This window comes from Camellia sinensis, chromosome 2, assembly GCF_055761805.1.
Source record: "Camellia sinensis isolate YWXY chromosome 2, ASM5576180v1, whole genome shotgun sequence".
In the NCBI taxonomy this organism is placed as follows: domain Eukaryota; kingdom Viridiplantae; phylum Streptophyta; class Magnoliopsida; order Ericales; family Theaceae; genus Camellia; species Camellia sinensis.
In genome coordinates this window covers 56524796-56545754 of record NC_138962.1, presented here as the reverse complement: position 1 = coordinate 56545754, position 20959 = coordinate 56524796, and the positions used below count along the sequence as shown (strand labels likewise).

The window sequence follows — 20959 nt, the reverse complement described above, 5'->3', positions numbered from 1 at the left end:
TTATTCCTATTGGTCAAGCGTCGACAAGACATGCAATTTCAAACTCATGAAATAACTTCAATTTTATATGAGAGAGAGAGAGAGAGAGAGAGAGAGAGAGCGAGAGAGAGAGAGAGGGAGGGGTATGAAACACATGTTTGGCATTGGAGAACATTCAAAATTAGTTGAGATATTAATTGTAGACTCAACAAACCCTCACCAAGACTATTATTTTATAAGAGTAATGTTATGGATCATGAAAAATATATCATAAAATACATTATGAAAATTTTTTATTCATTGATTAGTCTTGATTAGTGTGTGGTGTTTTATTGTATGAGTAATTCAAAGGTTGAGAATCTTTCATAATAATATTCATGATATATTTTTCATGATCCCTAACATTACTGATTTTATAAAAAGATTCTCATTAATGTACACGGGGGACTGGAGTGCTACAACTTATAAGCATACCACGAGGTGTGGGGTGCTACAGATTATAAGCATACCACCTTATAAGTTATGACACAACCGACCATTTCGGAGCCCATTAATCATGTCTCCAAGACAATGATTTTTGCATTCTCTCTTGATTCTACTCCATCCTTTTCTACTTTTTTTTTTTTTTTTTGCAGTCTCCAAGTTTTGAATTCGATTGATTTGTTTACCCAGTTTGAAATTCTAACTTGAGCTTAGCTTGTTAATATTAATCAATTATAATTTTTTTGCTATTATTTAATACATAAATAATATATTTAATCTATTATATTCATCCAAAAAAATATTTAATCTATTATTTAAATGGAGATCAACAAGTCAAGTTTATTCGAATTCAAGTTTTGCTTATTTATTAAACGAGCTTAAAAATTTAGTGGATGTTTGGCATTCCTAAAAAAATTAAAAAATTAAAAAGTCACTTAAAAAGTAAAAAGTTAACACTATTCACAGGTTTGGACGGGAACAAAATACTTAATAGACAGAGGACAAAATTACGAATTTGTCCTTTTGAATTCAACACTTTTGAGTGTATGTCAGTGCTGATAAATGTACTTATCTTTACAAATTTTACCAAAGGCACTGACGTGGCTAATTGTAAGTCACGAATTCCCAAAGTTAACAAAATTTTGATATGCACTGATGCGCTGATGTACCTATCAGTATGTGTCTAGAAGGGTACAAGTCAAAATTTTAATATTTGATATAATATTTTATTATACATTTTTTTCGTAAAAAGTCAAAAAATTATCTAAAATATATATATATATAGATATAGATATATATTTCTCTACTTTTTTAGTTAAAATGTCAAAAAATGTACTCATATAGATCATTTCAAACAACCCCTTAATTTAAACTCATTTATTAACTTAAAGCTGAATTTGCGAACAAATTAATTCTTGTCTGCTGCCCTAACCTCAGTGCCTTAACTCTTGCCCTTACTAAAGACCTAAAAAATAATAAGAGTTATGCTAGAAATCCTAAATAGATTATCAAATAAATTACCAAACCTCTCACATGGGCGTGAGATCCACACAAATCACATGTGTGTAAGTCCCACACCCATATGAGAGGTTTGGTAATTTATTTAGTAATTTACTTGGAATTCGTAGCATTTTCCAAATAATAATAATACAAATCTGGCTTTTTTAACTTTACAATCTACCACCCTCTCGAAAACATGTGGACCACCTCATGTTAGAGGGCAATAAATTTTTCTGTAGAAGAATCAAGAGGTTGAAACCTACCACATTTTTCTTTTTCAGTTTTTTTTTTTTTTTTTTTCAAAAATTCATTGTGAATTTGTGACAATTATTAGTTCTACAAATGAGTTGATCCAAGCAAAATCTTGTTTTCTTCAAACTTGGATTTAAAAATGATGAGCTAGTTTGAAAATGTGTTCTAATTTAAGTCTGCTTATCTTTTAAGTCAATTTTGAACAAATAATTAATCAAATCACAAGTTCTAAATAACAAGTCAATCTCAATCGTCATTGGGGGAAGCCAAACAAAAATTAACCTTGAATAAAACTCAACTTGTCTAGTCCTTTTAGTCAAAACAGGATGCCATAGATTTAACAATACTAAAGAAGAAAAAAGGAAGAAAGAAGCAGACAAGAAAGTAAAAGAGTAGCGAAGGAATAAATCATTTACCCTAGTTCTTGTTTTGCAACATCATTTCCCTTTTTTTTCAACTAGACTATTACGTCTACGTATCCAAAAAAATTACTTAACACCATAAATTGAAATATGCAGAGCAAATTTATTCTAAATGTGATCCCATAACAAAAAGTTCAAATCTACACTCTAAATTTCAAATTCTAGACACTTTCATAGGTACATAACATTTTTGTTTCTTTTCATTTTTTGGGAACCACCTTTCCGAAATTTGAGTACTTATATTTGTACGAGATAGTAAGCAAATAAGATCAACATCAATCCTTTCCTCTTCTTTCCCCCTCCTTTTCTAAGATCATCCAAACAAGACTCCAGTTGCATCCTGATTAAAGAAACAAATCTCAGTCAATTTGCACCTTAGCAATAGCACCTGTTATTTCCATTGATAATTGTAGAAGATGACTGCAGCTTCGGTCGACTTGTTTGAACAACCATTCCCTTCATGCCACCGGAACACCAGGTCACAGTGCCAATATCGATCTATTAACTGCTGGAATTGGACTATGAGACTGAAGTTTGGATTATAGGCCCTCGCTGATTTGATAAGGTCCAATGAGCTTCTGCAAATCTGATTCCAAAACCACCTTCAGTAAACCAAGTTCCCAGGATAACAACCTCTTGTTTTGCCATTCTTTGGAGGTTGCCACTTGATCAATGACCTCTTGTTTTGTTTTCCAGAGTGGCGTGTTGGTTGTTACCACTGCCCCTTCCATCACCCTTTCCAGAAACTCTTGGGAAGGCGGTGCAAAGTCAGGACAATAGATTTGTTCATTACACTAGTTCCCGCCACTTCCCATCTTTCCCGCTGCCATCTTTGTTGGAAGTAGGCGACGGAGCTGATAGCCCTTTCAGGGTCAATTCTTTGTGACAGCCCACCATTTACAACATCCCTTGCTTCTCGTTGTGAATGGCTTTTTGGCCATCTCCATACTCTACCCTTATGTAGAGGCATCTGTAGATCAGTACCAAATCAAAAGGGTCTAAATACAATAGGGTGGAGGAGGACGTTTCCCCTGGAACTGAGGGAGCAACACCCAGGGCTGTGAGAAACCTAGTATTTCACCCTAGGAGTCTGGTAATAGATAGTTCCGATAGCAGGGCTTAAAAGTGCCTCCAATTTATTGCTAACCTAATGTGGAATCTCAAGAACCACCCAATCTAACTAATACAATATTCATTACGTACTGTTCCAATTGGTCTTCCATGTTCAATAGACAGATTTACCTCCGCACTGCACTAATTTCAACGGGTGAAGTTGCAGCACTCAAAACGTGGAATGCTTCCTCTCAGTGTTGAGAGGCCTGGGTAGAGGGGCAGTTTCCAGAGATGCTGGCGGGTCCCCATCCCTTTCAGTGGCACCAACTAATCCTTTCAGAATGTTAGATGTGTGACATCATAATCTGCAAGACAAACAAAATGAGTTAGATATTTGAAAATAGTGATATTCAAACCTAAATTGATCCACTTTGATTGGTAAAGTTCAATGTATTTACACCACACAACATTGTTTAACTTCCAGGATAAAAAAAAAAAAAACACCTTATAGCCAATATTAAGAATGAATACTCTTGAAGTCCAAAATATATATTCAGATTTTACGAAAATATGCAATAAAATCTATACAACTCATTGATACCACTATATCACTAATAACAGGATACATTAAAATAAAATTACCCAGTTTTATTCTAATAGCATTACATGCACAAATTTAAATTTAGAACAAGATTATAACAAACCAAAAAAAAAAGATATGAATAATGATTTATTTAGGTGACATAAAGCAAGTTGGGAGAAACATCCCATGATACCATATTATCATTCATGCAATTCAGATACATTAAAGGCTTGGAACGAGTGCTCTTGAATCCATTCATTACAGAAAACAAACTAGGATGAAGAATATATCACATTATGCATTTTCATATTGTGTGGTCATTTTATCTAAAGGATGTAAAGGAGTCTTCTAGTTATTCTAATAAGCAAGCTTAATATACGACACCCATGTCAAAGTTCATCCTGGTAAATAATCAGATTCATCTCTTAAACATATGAACATACCATTTCCAAAAAATCAAAAGGATTTTCAGACAAACAACTCATGGTAAATATTAGGAATCCATATCCATCTAAACTTTGTCTTAAACCTCGGATATTTTAATATTTATCCAGTTTTTTTCTTGCCATAACAACAGTAATGGAATGGCTTATGCACAAATTAATATGTTAAAAGAACAAAAATTTCCAATTAACAAACAGAAACTAGATAGTTCATACTGCAATTGCAAAGCAATGTGATCTATATATCCAACTACAAAACTACAAAACTATTTTCAAAATATACAACCAAACAAATTTTTAAATTTTGAAGACACTTTTCAAAAACTTGTCTTTCAAAATTGATTTCAGAACCGAACCAAACGGGCCCTGAGATTTTTTTAGTGCAAAAAGACATCAATTTTAATGCTAAAGATATGCTGCAATAGACAATTTCACCAAATTAGTGATAAACTATGAGACTCACCACCAAACAGCATCATGGAGATTTAGCCAGCCACGCACTCAGCTCAAACAATGACCCAACTTATCACATATCATAGTCCATCTTGTTTCATAGAAAAAGTTGCATCTATCTTCTCCTTCAGACTTGTTGATCCATTTTCAAGGTACATTTCTCAAATTGAATGTCCTGATACAAAGACATTGATTGTTGTTCAAGTAATTCCATTTCTCCCCAAGTCCCTCGAGATGCACATCATCAACACTATCATCCACCCATCATTACCAGGCACCAGAACACTCTGGATTCACCACACCTTTCTTTAATTTCAAAATCTCAAGCAATTGTGTAACTGTGCTATCTTTTTTTCTTTTTCTTTTTATTAGAAAAAATACAGCAGAAATCCTGTTTTTTGTCCAAATGAGACATCTTCCAACTGAGAGATGTGCAACAATCCTAACTTGTGGTGTCTCTACATATTCATACTAGAGGCATGAGATCGACTCCTACCTTCATCGGGATTAAAAACAGTTATGGGTAGGAAAGGGCCACTGTCGGACGTAAAGCACATTGTCCCCCACTGCTAAAAAACATGAGCATCTTCCAGTTGAGCTTTTTCAGTCAAAATTTTCAATTCCTTCTCATCTCAAGGTCATATTTTCAAACTGCTCTGTTGCTTCCAATGACTTTCATATTCCCAACCACATTCACATCCTAATTCCCATTTGCTCTTAGTAATTTGATTCTACTTCTTCTTCCCTGCTTTTATCATTGCCTTTCGTTTCTCCTCTTTCCTTGGCAATCAAACAATCTGCCTTCTACGCCCATCATTTCCGACACGAATTGGTCTTCTCCGTCTCACCGTCTTGTTCATGAGGTAAATATACCTATGCCGCATACCCATCAATGGATGCTTCTCAACCAAGAAGTCTTTCCTATAGGCCTCCCTAAGAACCACAGTCTGAGTCCTAATCTTATTGGATATGTAAAATATCCCGGGATGGTGCACCAAAGCTTTCTTAAGCCTCCTCCCAAACCCCAAATAATCCCCCAACCGATACAAATTCTCCCTCTCCGTCTTCTTCGACACCATAAGATGAAGCAATTCATGAAGAACTGCCACCGTCCACTTCTCCGCCTGATCGCTATTTGGAGATAGATGAAATGCATCTTCATAGGGTGAAATGTAAGGCAAATTTTGCCAATCATCAACCCAATCTCTCACTTTCTTCTCTAAATCAAACCCTCTTGGCAATTCTAAGGGAAATGAAATTCTCATACCCCTCCTAAACCCATAATTCAAATTCATTGCCCTAGTCTCCAATTTTGAAACTGCAAGATCATCTCTCCAAGAAATCAACTCTATCCCAAGAATTTCACTACCATTTGAGTCTTTACAATCCATACTACATACCTGAAAGTAATCAGGAAATTCAGGAAGAAGGGTGAGAATATAATTATGAGGCAAACCCAAATCAAATTTGAATCCATCAACGACATTCAACGGAAGCTTTCTCGCTCCGGCGATCATCAGCAGCTTAGCGAGTCGCTCCGCCGAGTCTTTCCGGTGAGTCACCGAGTTGAGAACTCGGGCCTCCTCGTTGTGAAGAATTAGGGCTTGTGAAGTGAGCTTGACGTGAGGGAGAGCTAGGTGTTTGTCGGGTCGGAACTGTTTGAAAACCGAGGGGTATTTTTGGATGAACTTTGCGGCAGCGGTGGGGAGGTTGAGGCGGCGCTTTTGGGCGGAGGCGGTGGAGATGGGCAGGGTTTTGGAGGGTTGAGAGAGGATTAGGGTTTTGAGGGAGAGGATTGGGTTGAGATTTTTCTCTTTTTCGACTGAGGTGTCGAGGTAGGGGTCTCGGACCCATTTGATCTTGGCGGCGACGAAGGTGCGGATGGTGGTGATGCTGTGGCGGAGGTGGCGGAGGTTGGTGGCGGATTGGGTGAACGCCGCCATGGGCTATTGGTTTATGTTCAGAGGGTGAAGTTTGAGCTGGACAAATGCCACGGATGATCCGACCCGGAAATACTGCGGATATTGGGCAATCTGGATTTGCTTGTTTGGTTGAGAAAAAAGAAAAATAAATAAATAAATACATTGGGTGTAAAATATATATATATATATATATTTCACAAAATTTTACATATTTTTTTTTAAAAAAATCTTTCTAAATCTCTTAATCAAGCACCGTCTAAACGGCGGGAGTCATTCAACCCAATTTCCGTCCTATACACTCCATGCAATTTCAAATCTTAAAACGTATTTTTTCCTCCATTTTAAAAATTGTATTTGCAGTATTTTGTATAATATTCTTTTATTTGTAATTACTTTAAAAAAAATTAATTTGATTTGATTTAATTTGATTTTTATTTTATTTTTATGTTTGATAGTGGTAATGGTGGGACGAGGGTAGTGGTGAGAGTGACAATAATAATATGATAACATTAGTAAAATTTTAATTTAAAAATATTTTTTATCTGTTAAAAAATAAAAATATTTTCAACTTAAATTAATTTATTTTTATTATATAATAGAAATTAATTTTCATTTTTCGTTTTATCAAATACCAAAAAACTTTTATAAAAAATATTTTCGCCAAATAATCGGAGTCTAAGATGCTTGTAACATAGTTAGAGGATGACAATTTGAACCCGACCCACCGACCCTGATTAGAACGATTTTTTTTCTGAAAAATATCCCTGACGGGCTGGGAATAGTATTTGAAAATAAATCCTCGACAATTTTCGAGGCAGGGATGATGATACTTTTCCCAACCCCGGCCTTGGCCTGTCCCTGTGTTTTCCGAACTGATATTACTATAATCCCCCCTCTCTCTCTCTTTCTATATATATATATATATATATAAATCAAACCCTAACACAATCTCACACAAGCCTTAGACAATCTCATCTCTCTCTCGGTCTCTCTCTCTCTCTTCTCGTCCCTTTTATCTCTGTTCTCGCCGACCACCACTCTCACAGTCGCCCAATCGCCACAACTACCACATTCGTAGCCGCAACCTCCTCTTTGTTTTTGCAATCTCATCTTCTCCGTTTCGAACTGAACACGCACAGTCGAAGTCGAGGACGGTGATATTTTCCCCAGCCCCCGCCTTGGCCCTAGCCCATCCCCGTTTTTCGAACTAAAATTACTATAATACCCCTCTCTCTATATATATCTATATAAATCAAACCCTAACACAACCTCACACAAGCCTCAGACAATCTCATCTCTCTCTTGGTTTCTCTTTTTTTCTCTCTCTCTCTCTCTCTCTCTTCATCCATTTTATCTCTCTTCTCGCCGACCACCATTCTCACAATCGCCCAATCGCCACAACTACCACATTCGTAGCGACAATCTCCTTTTTGCTTCCGCAACCTCACCTTCTCCACTTCGAACCGAACATGTACAGTCGCTCTGCCTTATTTTCATTGAATCTAATGATCTCTCTCACCACCAACCAAACCTTCATTGCCGGAGTTGCTCAGCCATAAGATCCAGGTCCACTACTACCACCAGGCGTGAGATCTGAAAATTTTGAATATTCGATCTAAAATTTCAACGATGATCTCTCTCTCTCTGATCTGATCTGTGAGAACAACTCAATTTTTTAAAGGTCTACTCAATTTTTGTTGTTGTTAGGGTTTTCTTAGATCTGATAGATAATATACATATACATATATATATATGTGTGTGTGTATGTGTATAATGAACAAAATCTTTAGTTGTTAATGAACAGATTTACCACATATAAATATATATATATGTATGCATAACAATTTCAAATCTTTTTTTTTTTTTTAAAGTTGTTGATGATTGTTGATGATGATTGACATGGATAGGCCCACAAGGCACACGGCCCACGGTAAACCACCCCGAACCCAGTGCTTGGGGCCAATGGCACAACCCGGTTGCTTGGATGACAAGGCCCAGAACAGCTGGAGGCCACCTAGACATGAAGGGCCAACGGCATTTAGGCACACGGCAGGTGGGACACGGGCCACATCAGCAGACAAAGATCTGCAGAGTTATTATCACAACACATCACCATTAATGCAACCCATCACAGCATTTATTACAACAGCACTCCCCGCCGGAACAGAGCCTCCATCACCCTAAACAAGATGAGCTATGGCACAGGCTTTCGGCGGAAAAAGCACGTCACAAGAGACAGGAAAAATGATGACCAAAGGATATAAGCAAGGATAAGAGGAAGAAAAAGGAGGTGAGGTTGCTCTCTCTCTTGATCTCTCGATATACAGTCTTTTCATACTCTGCTCTTCTAATTCTTGCACCGGAGGGTTCACTGGGGGACGACCCCGTTCCCCCCCTGAACTTGCTTGCAGGTCATCTGACGGAGCCAGCCTTCCTGAGCCGGATTCTGGAGAACCTGGGCCGGTCCGACCCATCCACCCGGGAATCGATACATCATCAGTTGGCGCCGTCTGTGGGAAGTTACTGGTTTATTCGCGCGGTAGTTGTGTTCACTACCGCCGGAGCCCTCCCTTCTCACTATCACCTCTCCTTTTTGCCCATCTAGGTGCATGGTCACGACTAGGTCCATGGCTTCTCACCACAATGCCTCCGGCCACCAAACAGACCCCTCCCACCCAATCAATCCACCACAATACATCATCGAGCTCACCAACAGCATTAACCGCATGGCCGAGCAAAACCAGGCCCTGATCAATGCGTTACTCCAAAGAAACCCCCCCGTTCCACCTCCAAACGTTCCCCCCAACCAAGGAACAGCCCCAGACCATCCCGCTCCACAGCCCCCTCCACCTAACCCAGAAGGTTCGCAGCACCTTCCTCCCCAACATGAAAACATACCACCTCCACGCCCGCCGGTTGCAGTACTGACCCCTGAGGGGGAAGCTAGCAGCGTCCAGCCTCCATTGGCCGACCATGGCGACACCACCCCCCTCTGGGACGCTGAAATCCGAGCTATGAAACTCCAACTACAAGGGGTCATGCAGAACATCCAGCACAAGCCCTCGGCCACCGCCAACTCACCTTTTGTTGCCTCCATCCGCGACAAACCATTGCCTGCCAAATTCAAGATGCCTACCATTGACTCCTTCGATGGCACGACGGACCCAGTCGACCATCTGGAAACCTACCGCACCCTCATGGTCCTCCATGCCTTTCCTGATGAGATCATGTGCCGAGCTTTTCCAGTGACACTAAAGGGATCAGCTCGGCTGTGGTTTAGCCAGCTACCGGCGGAGTCCGTCTCCGCCTTTCAACACCTCAGTGACTCCTTCCTGAGCCATTTTATTGGAGCCCAGCGTCAGAGGCGCCCGGCCACCCAGCTCCTTAACATTCGTCAGACAGAGGGGGAGTCGCTCCGCAGCTTTGTCACCCGTTTCAATACCGAAGCCCTTCAAGTAGCAGAAAATGACGACAAGGTCATCCTCACCGCCTTTATGGCCGGCCTGCGGTCGTCTGACTTCCTCTTCTCCCTCTCCAAAAACCCCCCAACCACCATGGCAACCCTACTATCCAAAGCTCAGAAATACATGAATGCTGAAGACTCCCTGGCCGCTCGACAAGAGCCAACCCCTAAAAATCCGACTCCCAGAGAGAAGAGGAAAGACTCCGAGCCCAGAACCGCCCAGTATAATGACCACCCCCCCCGAACTGACCGATCGATTCCGACCCGACCGCCCGGTCGGTTCGAGCGGTACACCCCTCTCAACTCCCCTATGGATCACGTCCTAAACCAGATCCAGCGGGATTACCCCCTCAAATGGCCCCTACCGTCCCGAAGCCCTTCCACCCGGAAAGATCAGTCCAAATACTGCCGTTTCCACCAAGACCATGGCCATACCACCGACGAGTGCATTAACCTCAAAGACCAGATCGAGACCTTCATCCGCCAGGGCCGTCTCAGCCGATTCACAGACCCCCGACCCCCACAGCGACAAAGAACTGACCATCCCAGGAACAATCGCCGACGCACACCGCCCCGCAATCCAGACCCACCAAACGAAGGCCGCGATCGCCCCCCACCACGGCCTCGACCTCCGGGCAATCCCCCCCCACCAGTCGGCGAAATTAGAGTCATTTCAGGAGGCCTTGCTTGCGGGGGGCCATCCCGCTCCGCCCAGAAGGCAGAACTCAGAAAAATCAGACAAGGCTCAGACAAAGCAGTAATGACGGTGGACCGACCTCCCAAACAGTCAAAACAATGGATCGAACCCATCACCTTCACTGATACCGACTGTGCCGGAGTCCGTTACCCACACGATGACCCCCTTGTCATTTCCGCCATCCTCTCCAACTACAAAATCAGACGAGTCCTCATAGACAACGGCAGCTCTTCGGACATCATCTTCCTCAATTGCTTCCGCCAACTCAAGGTTGGGGAAGAGAGCCTGTCCCCTCTCCAAACCCCTCTGGTCGGCTTCACCGGAGACCGAGTGACCTCCATCGGCTCCATCGATCTGCCTATCACCATCGGTGAGCACCCGCGGCAGACCACTAAGCTGCTCACCTTCCTCGTGGTCGACTGCCCCTCCGCTTACAACATCATCCTTGGCCGCACAGCCCTAAATACCTTCCAAGCCATCACTTCCACATACCATCTGGCCATGAAATTTCCCACCGACCTCGGCGTCGGAACCGTCAAAGGCGAACAGACCACAGCCAGGGAGTGTTATGTCGCCTCACTCAAAGAAGTCAAGCTAAAAGAGGCCATGATCATCGAAGGGCTTGACGTCCGAGACGAGGACGAGCTGGTCAGAGGTGAACCTGTAGAGGAACTTGTTGAAGTCAACATTGATCCCACCAATTCAATCAGAACCGCCAAGATCGGCAGCCAATTACCCGCTCAAGCCAAGGCCGACCTTACTGCCCTCTTAACCGAGCACAGAGATGTATTCGCCTGGACTCATTCTGACATGCCAGGCATCGACCCCTCCTTCATAACCCATCGCCTTAGCATCGAACCCCATTTTCGACCCCACCGCCAGAAACAGCGCATCTTCCATCCGGAGCGCAACACCCTTATAGCCGCCGAAGTTAACAAGCTCCTCGAGGCCCAATTCATCAGAAATGTGGACTATCCTAGGTGGTTGTCCAATGTGGTCCTCGTCCGAAAACACAATGGCAAATGGCGGCTTTGTGTCGACTACTCGGACTTGAACCGAGCATGTCCTAAAGATAGTTACCCCCTCCCTCGCATAGATCTGTTGGTCGACGCCACCGCCGGTCATCAAATGCTCAGCTTCATGGATGCCTTCTCTGGGTACAACCAAATCCTAATGCACACATCCGACCAGGAGCACACATCATTTATTACCGACCGCGGTACTTACCATTATCGGGTAATGCCGTTCGGATTGAAGAATGCTGGGGCCACTTATCAGCGGCTGGTTAACACCATCTTCCATCACCAAATAGGCCGGAATATGGAAGTCTACGTCGACGACATGCTAGTCAAAAGCAAATACTCCTCCGACCACCTCACTGATTTACGAGAAACCTTTACCACCCTGCGTAAGTACCAGATGAAGCTCAACCCAGAGAAGTGCGCGTTCGGTGTAGGATCTGGCAAATTTTTGGGCTTTATGGTCAGCCAACGCGGCATCGAAGCTAACCCTGAGAAGATCAAAGCCTTGGTCGAGATGCAGTCACCTCGGACGGTCAAAGAAGTTCAGAGGCTCACCGGCCGAGTGGCAGCCCTTAACCGCTTCATATCCCGCGCGACAGATAAGTGCTTGCCCTTCTTCAAAGTCCTTCGGCAGACCTTTGAATGGACAACTGAGTCCGAAGAGGCCTTCCAACAGTTAAAGCAATGCATGGCTAACCCCCCCCTTCTCTCTCAAGCAATCACGGGAGAGCCTCTCTTTCTCTACCTAACAGTATCAGAAACCGCAGTCAGTGCGGCTCTCCTCCGAGAAGATGGCTCAGTCCAACGACCGGTCTATTACATTAGCCGAGCTCTCAGGGGCGCGGAACAGAACTACCCCTTGCTGGAAAAACTATCCCTGGCCTTGGTCATTGCCTCTAGACGACTCCGCCCATACTTCCAAGCCCACTCCATAGTGGTCCTCACCGACCAGCCCCTGAAGAAGGTCATGCAGCAACCGGAACTCTCAGGCAGATTGATGCAGTGGTCAGTAGAACTCAGCCAGTTTGACATCTCTTACCGACCTCGGACAGCAATCAAAGGGCAAGCTATAGCTGATTTCATCATGGAATTCACTAAACCGACCCCGACCACCACACCCCCGCCCTTACCAACTCTAACAGAGCCAGAAGACCCTCATTCCTGGACCCTCAATGTCGATGGGTCGTCCCGAAGAGAAGGAAGCGGTGCCGGCATCATCCTCACCTCTCCTGAAGGCGGTCACTTCAAATGTGCCCTCCGTTTCCTGTTTGAAGCAAGCAACAATGAAGCCGAATATGAGGCATTATTAGCAGGACTCCGCCTCGCCAAGGACATAGGGGTCAGCCACCTCCGAGTCTTCAGCGACTCCCAACTCGTCGTCGGTCAAATGACGGGGGATTTTGACGCCAAGGACGATACGATGCGAGCCTACAGAGACCTGGCACTCCCTCTTGCTCGCCTCTTCAATACCTTCCACATCAAACATATTCCTCGGGCAGACAACTCCAAAGCAGACGAAATGGCTCAGCTGGCTTCAGCTGACCATCCTACTCTCAGCCATGACGTCCGCATAGAATACCTACACCACCCGGCCGTTTCACCGAGTCTACAAGCTATACAACACATTCAAAATGAACCTATCCCATGGGCATCCGACATCCTCCTATTCCTGACCACAGGAGCACTCCCAGAGGACCAGCAGCAGGCTTCCAAAGTCCGATCCCGAGCGTCCAATTACGTCATCATCGACGACATATTGTACAAACGCGGTTTCTCCCGGCCATACCTACGCTGCCTCAATCCAGCGCAAGCAACTTACGTAATGCAGGAAATCCATGAGGGGATTTGTGGCAATCACTCAGGAGGCAGGTCCCTTGCCCAGAAGGTACTCCGTACTGGGTATTTTTGGCCAACGCTCAGTCAGGATACGACTGATTTCGTGCTCAAATGCGACAAATGCCAACGCTTCGCCAACATCCCTCATGCTCCTCCTACAGAGTTAATCACACTCTGCAGTCCTTACCCGTTTGCCAAATGGGGGATTGACCTGGTCGGTCCCTTTCCCACCGGTCGAGGTCAGACCAAATTCGCAATCGTTGCCATCGATTACTTCACCAAGTGGGTCGAAGCTGAACCCCTTGCCACAATCACCGAGCGGAACACAACCAGGTTTATCTGGCAATCGATCATTTGCCGATTTGGCATCCCTCAAGCCATCATCTCTGACAATGGCAAACAATTCGATAACGCGAAGTACAGAAAATTTTGTGCAGATCTCCAGATCCAACCGTGCTTCTCCTCCCCCGGTCACCCCCAGGCAAACGGCCAAGTTGAAGTCACCAACCGTTCCCTTCTCAAAATCATCAAAACCAAGCTCGAAGCTGCTAAAGGCCTTTGGGCCGAGGAACTGCCCAATGTACTCTGGGCTTACCGAACCACTGCTCGCACCCCCACCGGCGAAACCCCTTTTCGTTTAACATATGGCGCTGAGGCGGTTATCCCGGTAGAGGTCGGCCTCCCCACTCCTAGGGTTTTACACCCGGATCTGGCCTCAGCCGAAGAGCTCCATCGAACACACCTCGATCTAATCGAAGAACTCAGAGAAACCGCTGCTGTCAGATTGGCTTCTTACCAGCAGAAAATGAGAACACACTACAACCGCCGAGTCCGACCTCGGGAATTCTCCGTCGGGGATCTTGTCTTACGAGAAGTGACTCTCGCCACAAAGAATCCAGCCGAGGGCAAACTGGCAGCCAAATGGGAGGGCCCCTACATCGTCAAAGCCCGACCACGACCAGGCACTTACCGACTCCAAGACATGGAAGGCCGAGACCTGCCCCATCCCTGGAATGCAGAACATCTGAAGCGTTACTATCAATAAGTTCATATTTTTATATTACCAATATTGTTGTATTCCCCTTTTCTTTATATATAAAGCAAATTCCGATTGCAGATCTACACTGTCATAATTCAAATGTGGATCCGTGGAATACGGGCAAAACCGTAGGTTTTAGGTATAATGCGTTTTACCTACCGTGGGACAAGAACTCAAAATATCCAACTCTTGCACGGTGTGCGACATATCTGTGTAGCATTCTCTCAACTTTCTTGTGGTTGCGTCAGAAGTGTTTTGTGAGCAAGCCCTAGAAATGGCACAAGAAGGAGTAGTTAACGTGAGGGTAGACCCGTTGGGGGACGATGATGGGGAGGAGTTAGCAGCGCAGTACAGGGCAGAGGCATCGGACTTGATATTGGCCCCAAAGCCATTAAACCAGGTGGAGTCGGGGCAGTGGCACACTAAGGCGGACAGATCCACGCTCACGGTGGCGGATTTGGAGGCGATTAGGGGGCGATACCAGATTCCGGCGGAGGTAGATTTACGGTTGCCGACGTCAGAGGAAAGGCCGTCTATGGTGAAGCCAGGGGAGTTTTCCCTGTACGAGGAGGCGCTGAAAGGGGGGCTGAGGCTGCCATTGCCTCAAGTGGTGGTTGATGTGCTAAATCGCCTGGAGGTAGCGCCGGGGCAGTTGATGCCCAATGCGTGGAAGATTCTGATGGCTTGTGCGAGTGCGTGGCCTAAGGCGAATGGAGGAGAGGCCATGACGATCGACGAGTTCTTCTCATGTTACAAAGCGTCGGGGCAGCAAGAAACGTGGGTCACCCTACAAGCAGTGATGGGCAGGGGGTTGGTGGCGGGGCTGCCTACGTCGATCAAGGGGTGGCGGCCACGGTGGTTTTTCGTGTCAGTTAATGGGGGGATGGGGGTGCGCACCATGTGGAAGGTGCCAAATCGGTCGATGGAGTCTAGGCTAGGGGTGGTGGCGGAAGAGAGGGTGAAGAAAGTGAGGGAGTGGAGAGAGAGAGAGAAAGCCAGATGGGACGATCTTGTCCAGCCGTCAGCACTGTTTGAGGCGGGGTTGGGACCGCAGCCGAAAGGTGGAGACCTCGACCGGGGGGAGTTGGAAGAGAGGAGAAGAGCACAGGAGATGGAGGATCGAGCCATTATGGCCAAGGCCGCGAAGTTGATAGAGGCGCAGAGGGGCCGACCGGCTGAACCGCTCTCGCGGGAGAGGATCCGACCGCGCCCTAGGCCTTTGGGGGAAAAAGACTTGGGTAGCTTTGAGCCGCTTCCGCCGCCTGTAGACCCTATAAAGGAAAAGGCCAGAGGGGTTGTGACGGTCATGAAGAAAAAGAAGGAGAAGAAGAAGAGGGGGGCTCCAGAGGAGGCTGCAGAGGAGTCTGGGGCCAAGAGGGCGAAGGTGGCCCCAACGGATGCAGAGGAGTCTGCGGCAAAGGACGCCCCAGAGGAAGTGGAGATCATCCCAACGGTGGAGGTTGTGGAGGTGGGTCCACCAGTACAAGCGGAGGCTGGGGTGGGGGAGGCGGCGCCGAGCGGGAGGGAACAGGTTCAGGGGAGGCCCGACCCCCAGGAAGGGGGGGTTCGTGTGGCCACGGCTATTTATCATGCGCGCGCGGTAGCTGGGAGGATGGAGGGAGAAGAAGGCCCAGCCAGGGCGGGAGCCGACCGCCTGGTGAGGATTGTGGACGAAGGAGCTCTGCGCGCGGCATCTGGGTACAGTGAGGCCGACCTGCTGAGGGGGTTATGCTCCGCCCAAATGGAGGTGACTACCTTAGCGGGGGCTCTTCTCAGGAAAGCTGGGGCCGCCAAGTTGAAGGCTGAGGAGGTCAGGGTCCAGCTGGCCAAGTTGAGGGAGGATAGTGCCGACTGGGAGACTGCCTATGCCGACCTGCCAGCAGTCAAGTTGGAACTGGAGGACACACGCCGTAAGGTTGTGTCACTGGAGTTCCAACTGGCTGGTGAGCACAAAAAATTGGAAGAGTCCGAGAAGGCCTGCGCGGTGGCGGTCGAGAGGCATGAGGAGGCTATGGCCAGCAATGAAGAGCTGGTCAGGCAGAAGGATGAAGCGGACTCCAGAATTGGAGACCTGCTGAAGGAGCTGGTGGAGGAGCGCACCAGAGCAGAGGAGGACAAGGGGAGGCTTCTGAGGGAATGGGAGATGGAGAAGGTGAAGATGGCGGCGGAGCTAGAGGGTCTGAGGAAGGGGATGGAAGAGGAGAGGATGACGGCAGCCGCTGGAAGGGTGGCTCTGCAAAGGGAGCTGGACGAGGAGAGGGCGAAGGCGGCGTCTGAAAAGGCGGCCTACCCTGATCTATGCGTCGCAGCAGTGGAGCAGTATAAAGGGTCCTCCGAATTTCAAATGGAGGTGGATGCTGCTGTCGCCAGGAGTCTGGCTGGTCAAGAGCCTGGGGGGTTGGGCCTGTCAAGGAAGACTGCTGGAGGTAGGACAGAATCAGAGGTGATTGAAAGCTTCCAGCAGTCCGACTGCTATAAGCATGAAATGGCCGAGTACTGGGACAGTGGTTGGAAAATGTTCAAGCGTAGAGCTGAGGAGCTGTTTCCAGACTTGGACCTGAGTAGCGTGACAATCGGCGAAGATGATGTGGCCCAGACCCCCCTGGACGAAGGCGTTGAAGAAGAGGATTTAGCATCCAGCGAGGAAGAGTAGCCAAGAAGAAGAAGAGCTGGGCGTGTTCTGTGGGGTTTGGTTAAGTGTATACATTGTAATTTTTGTGCATTGTTTTTTTTTTTTTTTTTTTTTTTTTTTTTTTTTTTTTTTTTTTACATTGTAATTCTATGAGTGAATGAATAAATACGTGAAGAGTTTGTTTAAGATGAATTTGTGTACGAATGTTATTTTGTGTCTGTTGGCAGCTGACTATTTGTGCAGCAAAAGTGAATAAAAACCTTGTGCGGTAAAAATGAGTAAGAAATTTTGTGCAGTAAAAGTCCACAAATGAGGGTAAAGGGTAAGTTACAAGTAGTAGCTAGACAGTTAAGTGTAAATTTGAAAGTGAATGTGAAAAAGGTAAGTGTTATGAGGAGGTTTCAAAACGGACGAGTGAGAGTGTAAACATGAAGGTAAGAGTAAGTAAGTGTTGTGGGGAAGTTTAAAAATGTGACCAAGTGTGAAAAGATGTAGCCTTGTTTGGTTTTGGAGTGCTTGGTCGAGTGTTCAGTCTAGCTGGGGCTTTGAAGTGCTTGGTCTGGCCGAGGCTCTGACGTGCTCGGTCCGGCCGAGGCTTTGAGTGCTCGGTCTGGCCGAGGACCGAGGCTTTGAAGTGGTCGGACTGGCCGAGGCTTTGAAGTGCTCGGACTGGTCGAGGCTTTGAGGTGCTTGGACTGGCCGAGGCTTTGAAGTGCTCGGACTGGCCGAGGCTTTGAGTGCTCGGTCTGGCCGAGGCTTTGAGTGCTCGGTCTGGCCGAGGCTTTGAAGTGCTCGGTCTGGCCGAGGCTTTGAAGTGCTCGGACTGGTCGAGGCTTTGAAGTGGTCGGACTGGCCGAGGCTTTGAGGTGCTCGGACTGGCCGAGGCTTTGAAGTGCTTGGACTGGCCGAGGCTTTGAGGTGCTCGGACTGGCCGAGGCTTTGAAGTGCTTGGACTGGCCGAGGCTTTGAGTGCTCGGTCTGGCCGAGGCTTTGAGTGCTCGGTCTGGCCGAGGCTTTGAGTGCTCGGTCTGGCCGAGGCTTTGAAGTGCTGAGGTTGGCCGAGGTTGTGAAGTTTTGAGTTGCTGGGATCGTCATACAAACATTTGAATTATGACAGTGTAGATCTGCAATCGGAATTTGCTTTATATATAAAGAAAAGGGGAATACAACAATATTGGTAATATAAAAATATGAACTTATTGATAGTAACGCTTCAGATGTTCTGCATTCCAGGGATGGGGCAGGTCTCGGCCTTCCATGTCTTGGAGTCGGTAAGTGCCTGGTCGTGGTCGGGCTTTGACGATGTAGGGGCCCTCCCATTTGGCTGCCAGTTTGCCCTCGGCTGGATTCTTTGTGGCGAGAGTCACTTCTCGTAAGACAAGATCCCCGACGGAGAATTCCCGAGGTCGGACTCGGCGGTTGTAGTGTGTTCTCATTTTCTGCTGGTAAGAAGCCAATCTGACAGCAGCGGTTTCTCTGAGTTCTTCGATTAGATCGAGGTGTGTTCGATGGAGCTCTTCGGCTGAGGCCAGATCCGGGTGTAAAACCCTAGGAGTGGGGAGGCCGACCTCTACCGGGATAACCGCCTCAGCGCCATATGTTAAACGAAAAGGGGTTTCGCCGGTGGGGGTGCGAGCAGTGGTTCGGTAAGCCCAGAGTACATTGGGCAGTTCCTCGGCCCAAAGGCCTTTAGCAGCTTCGAGCTTGGTTTTGATGATTTTGAGAAGGGAACGGTTGGTGACTTCAACTTGGCCGTTTGCCTGGGGGTGACCGGGGGAGGAGAAGCACGGTTGGATCTGGAGATCTGCACAAAATTTTCTGTACTTCGCGTTATCGAATTGTTTGCCATTGTCAGAGATGATGGCTTGAGGGATGCCAAATCGGCAAATGATCGATTGCCAGATAAACCTGGTTGTGTTCCGCTCGGTGATTGTGGCAAGGGGTTCAGCTTCGACCCACTTGGTGAAGTAATCGATGGCAACGATTGCGAATTTGGTCTGACCTCGACCGGTGGGAAAGGGACCGACCAGGTCAATCCCCCATTTGGCAAACGGGTAAGGACTGCAGAGTGTGATTAACTCTGTAGGAGGAGCATGAGGGATGTTGGCGAAGCGTTGGCATTTGTCGCATTTGAGCACGAAATCAGTCGTATCCTGACTGAGCGTTGGCATTTTTCACCCGTTTCAAAACCTTTCAAATCAACCGCCAAAACCGCCTTTTTCAAAACCCCCCCTGACCTATCGCTTCATTTCCTGCCCCAACGCTTCATCTTCCCCCACGACACTGCCACGTGTATGGCCACGATGCACTGTCCCCTACCCTTACCCTGTCTTTTCCATTTTCACATCAGCACATTTTAGAACCCCACGCCCCCCTGGTCGGCACACCTCACGGTCGACCCCCGCCGCTCGGCCACCCTCGTGGTCGGCCCACCTCACGGCCGACCCCTCCCGCTCGGCTACCCTCATGATCGGCACGTCTCACGGTCGACCCCTGCCGCTCGGCCACCCTCGTGGTCGGCCCACCTCACGGCCGACCCCTCCCGCTCGGCTACCCTCATGATCGGCACGTCTCACGGTCGACCCCTGCCGCTCGGCCACCCTCGTGGTCGCCCCGCCTCACGGCCGACCTCTCCCGCTCGGCCACCTTCCAATCGGCCTCTCCACCCGTTTCACACTTCTCTCCCTTCTCACTATTCCCTTCGTTGGTCTAAAGCTGCACTCGGAAATGGGGGACTACTGACATGGATAGGCCCACAAGGCACACGGCCCACGGTAAACCACCCCGAACCCAGTGCTTGGGGCCAATGGCACAACCCGGTTGCTTGGATGACAAGGCCCAGAACAGCTGGAGGCCACCTAGACATGAAGGGCCAACGGCATTTAGGCACACGGCAGGTGGGACACGGGCCACATCAGCAGACAAAGATCTGCAGAGTTATTATCACAACACATCACCATTAATGCAACCCATCACAGCATTTATTACAACAGCACTCCCCGCCGGAACAGAGCCTCCATCACCCTAAACAAGATGAGCTATGGCACAGGCTTTCGGCGGAAAAAGCACGTCACAAGAGACAGGAAAAATGATGACCAAAGGATATAAGCAAGGATAAGAGGAAGAAAAAGGAGGTGAGGTTGCTCTCTCTCTTGATCTCTCGATATACAGTCTTTTCATACTCTGCTCTTCTAATTCTTGCACCGGAGGGTTCACTGGGGGACGACCCCGTTCCCCCCCTGAACTTGCTTGCAGGTCATCTGACGGAGCCAGCCTTCCTGAGCCGGATTCTGGAGAACCTGGGCCGGTCCGACCCATCCACCCGGGAATCGATACATCATCAATGATGATGAAACATACGAAAAACATATTAAATTTATTTGTTGTTCTTGTGTTGAACAAAATTCAAAAAAAAAAAATATCAGAGATTTTTCAGGGTCGGAAAAACCCGATCCCTATTAAGGGGTGGGAGAGGGGGCAGGGCTGGGGGTGGTGGGTTTCTACCTAGGGATCGAGGGTGGAGACGGAGATTTTTTAACCTTTGAGAATTGGGGATGAGGAGTGTAATTATCTGCCTTGACCCGATCTATTGCCATTCCTAACCACGGTGATTGTGGGACAGGGTAGTGATGATGAGAGGGGTAGTGTGATGATATTGATAAAGTTTTCATTTAATTTTTT

At 46.7% G+C, this 20959-nt stretch overlaps 1 protein-coding gene across 1 annotated transcript; it reads right to left on the bottom strand.

The window, feature by feature from the left end:
- Nucleotides 1-2218: 2218 nt before the first annotated feature.
- Nucleotides 2219-6768, bottom strand: LOC114311193 (Ubiquitin carboxyl-terminal hydrolase family protein). Its single transcript, XM_082914478.1, has 2 exons — nucleotides 4678-6768; nucleotides 2219-3553 (listed from the first exon to the last, which is right to left on the bottom strand). Exon 1 carries the CDS (start codon nucleotides 6608-6610, stop codon nucleotides 5456-5458), a length of 1155 nt encoding a protein of 384 aa, XP_082770604.1. The 5' UTR covers nucleotides 6611-6768; the 3' UTR covers nucleotides 2219-3553; nucleotides 4678-5455.
- Between the last annotated feature and the right edge of the window lie 14191 nt (nucleotides 6769-20959).

What these genes read in the sequence shown, in the direction of transcription:
- LOC114311193 (XM_082914478.1), bottom strand. Translation starts at nt 6,610, where the DNA reads ATGGCGGCGTTCACCCAATCCGCCACCAACCTCCGCCACCTCCGCCAC.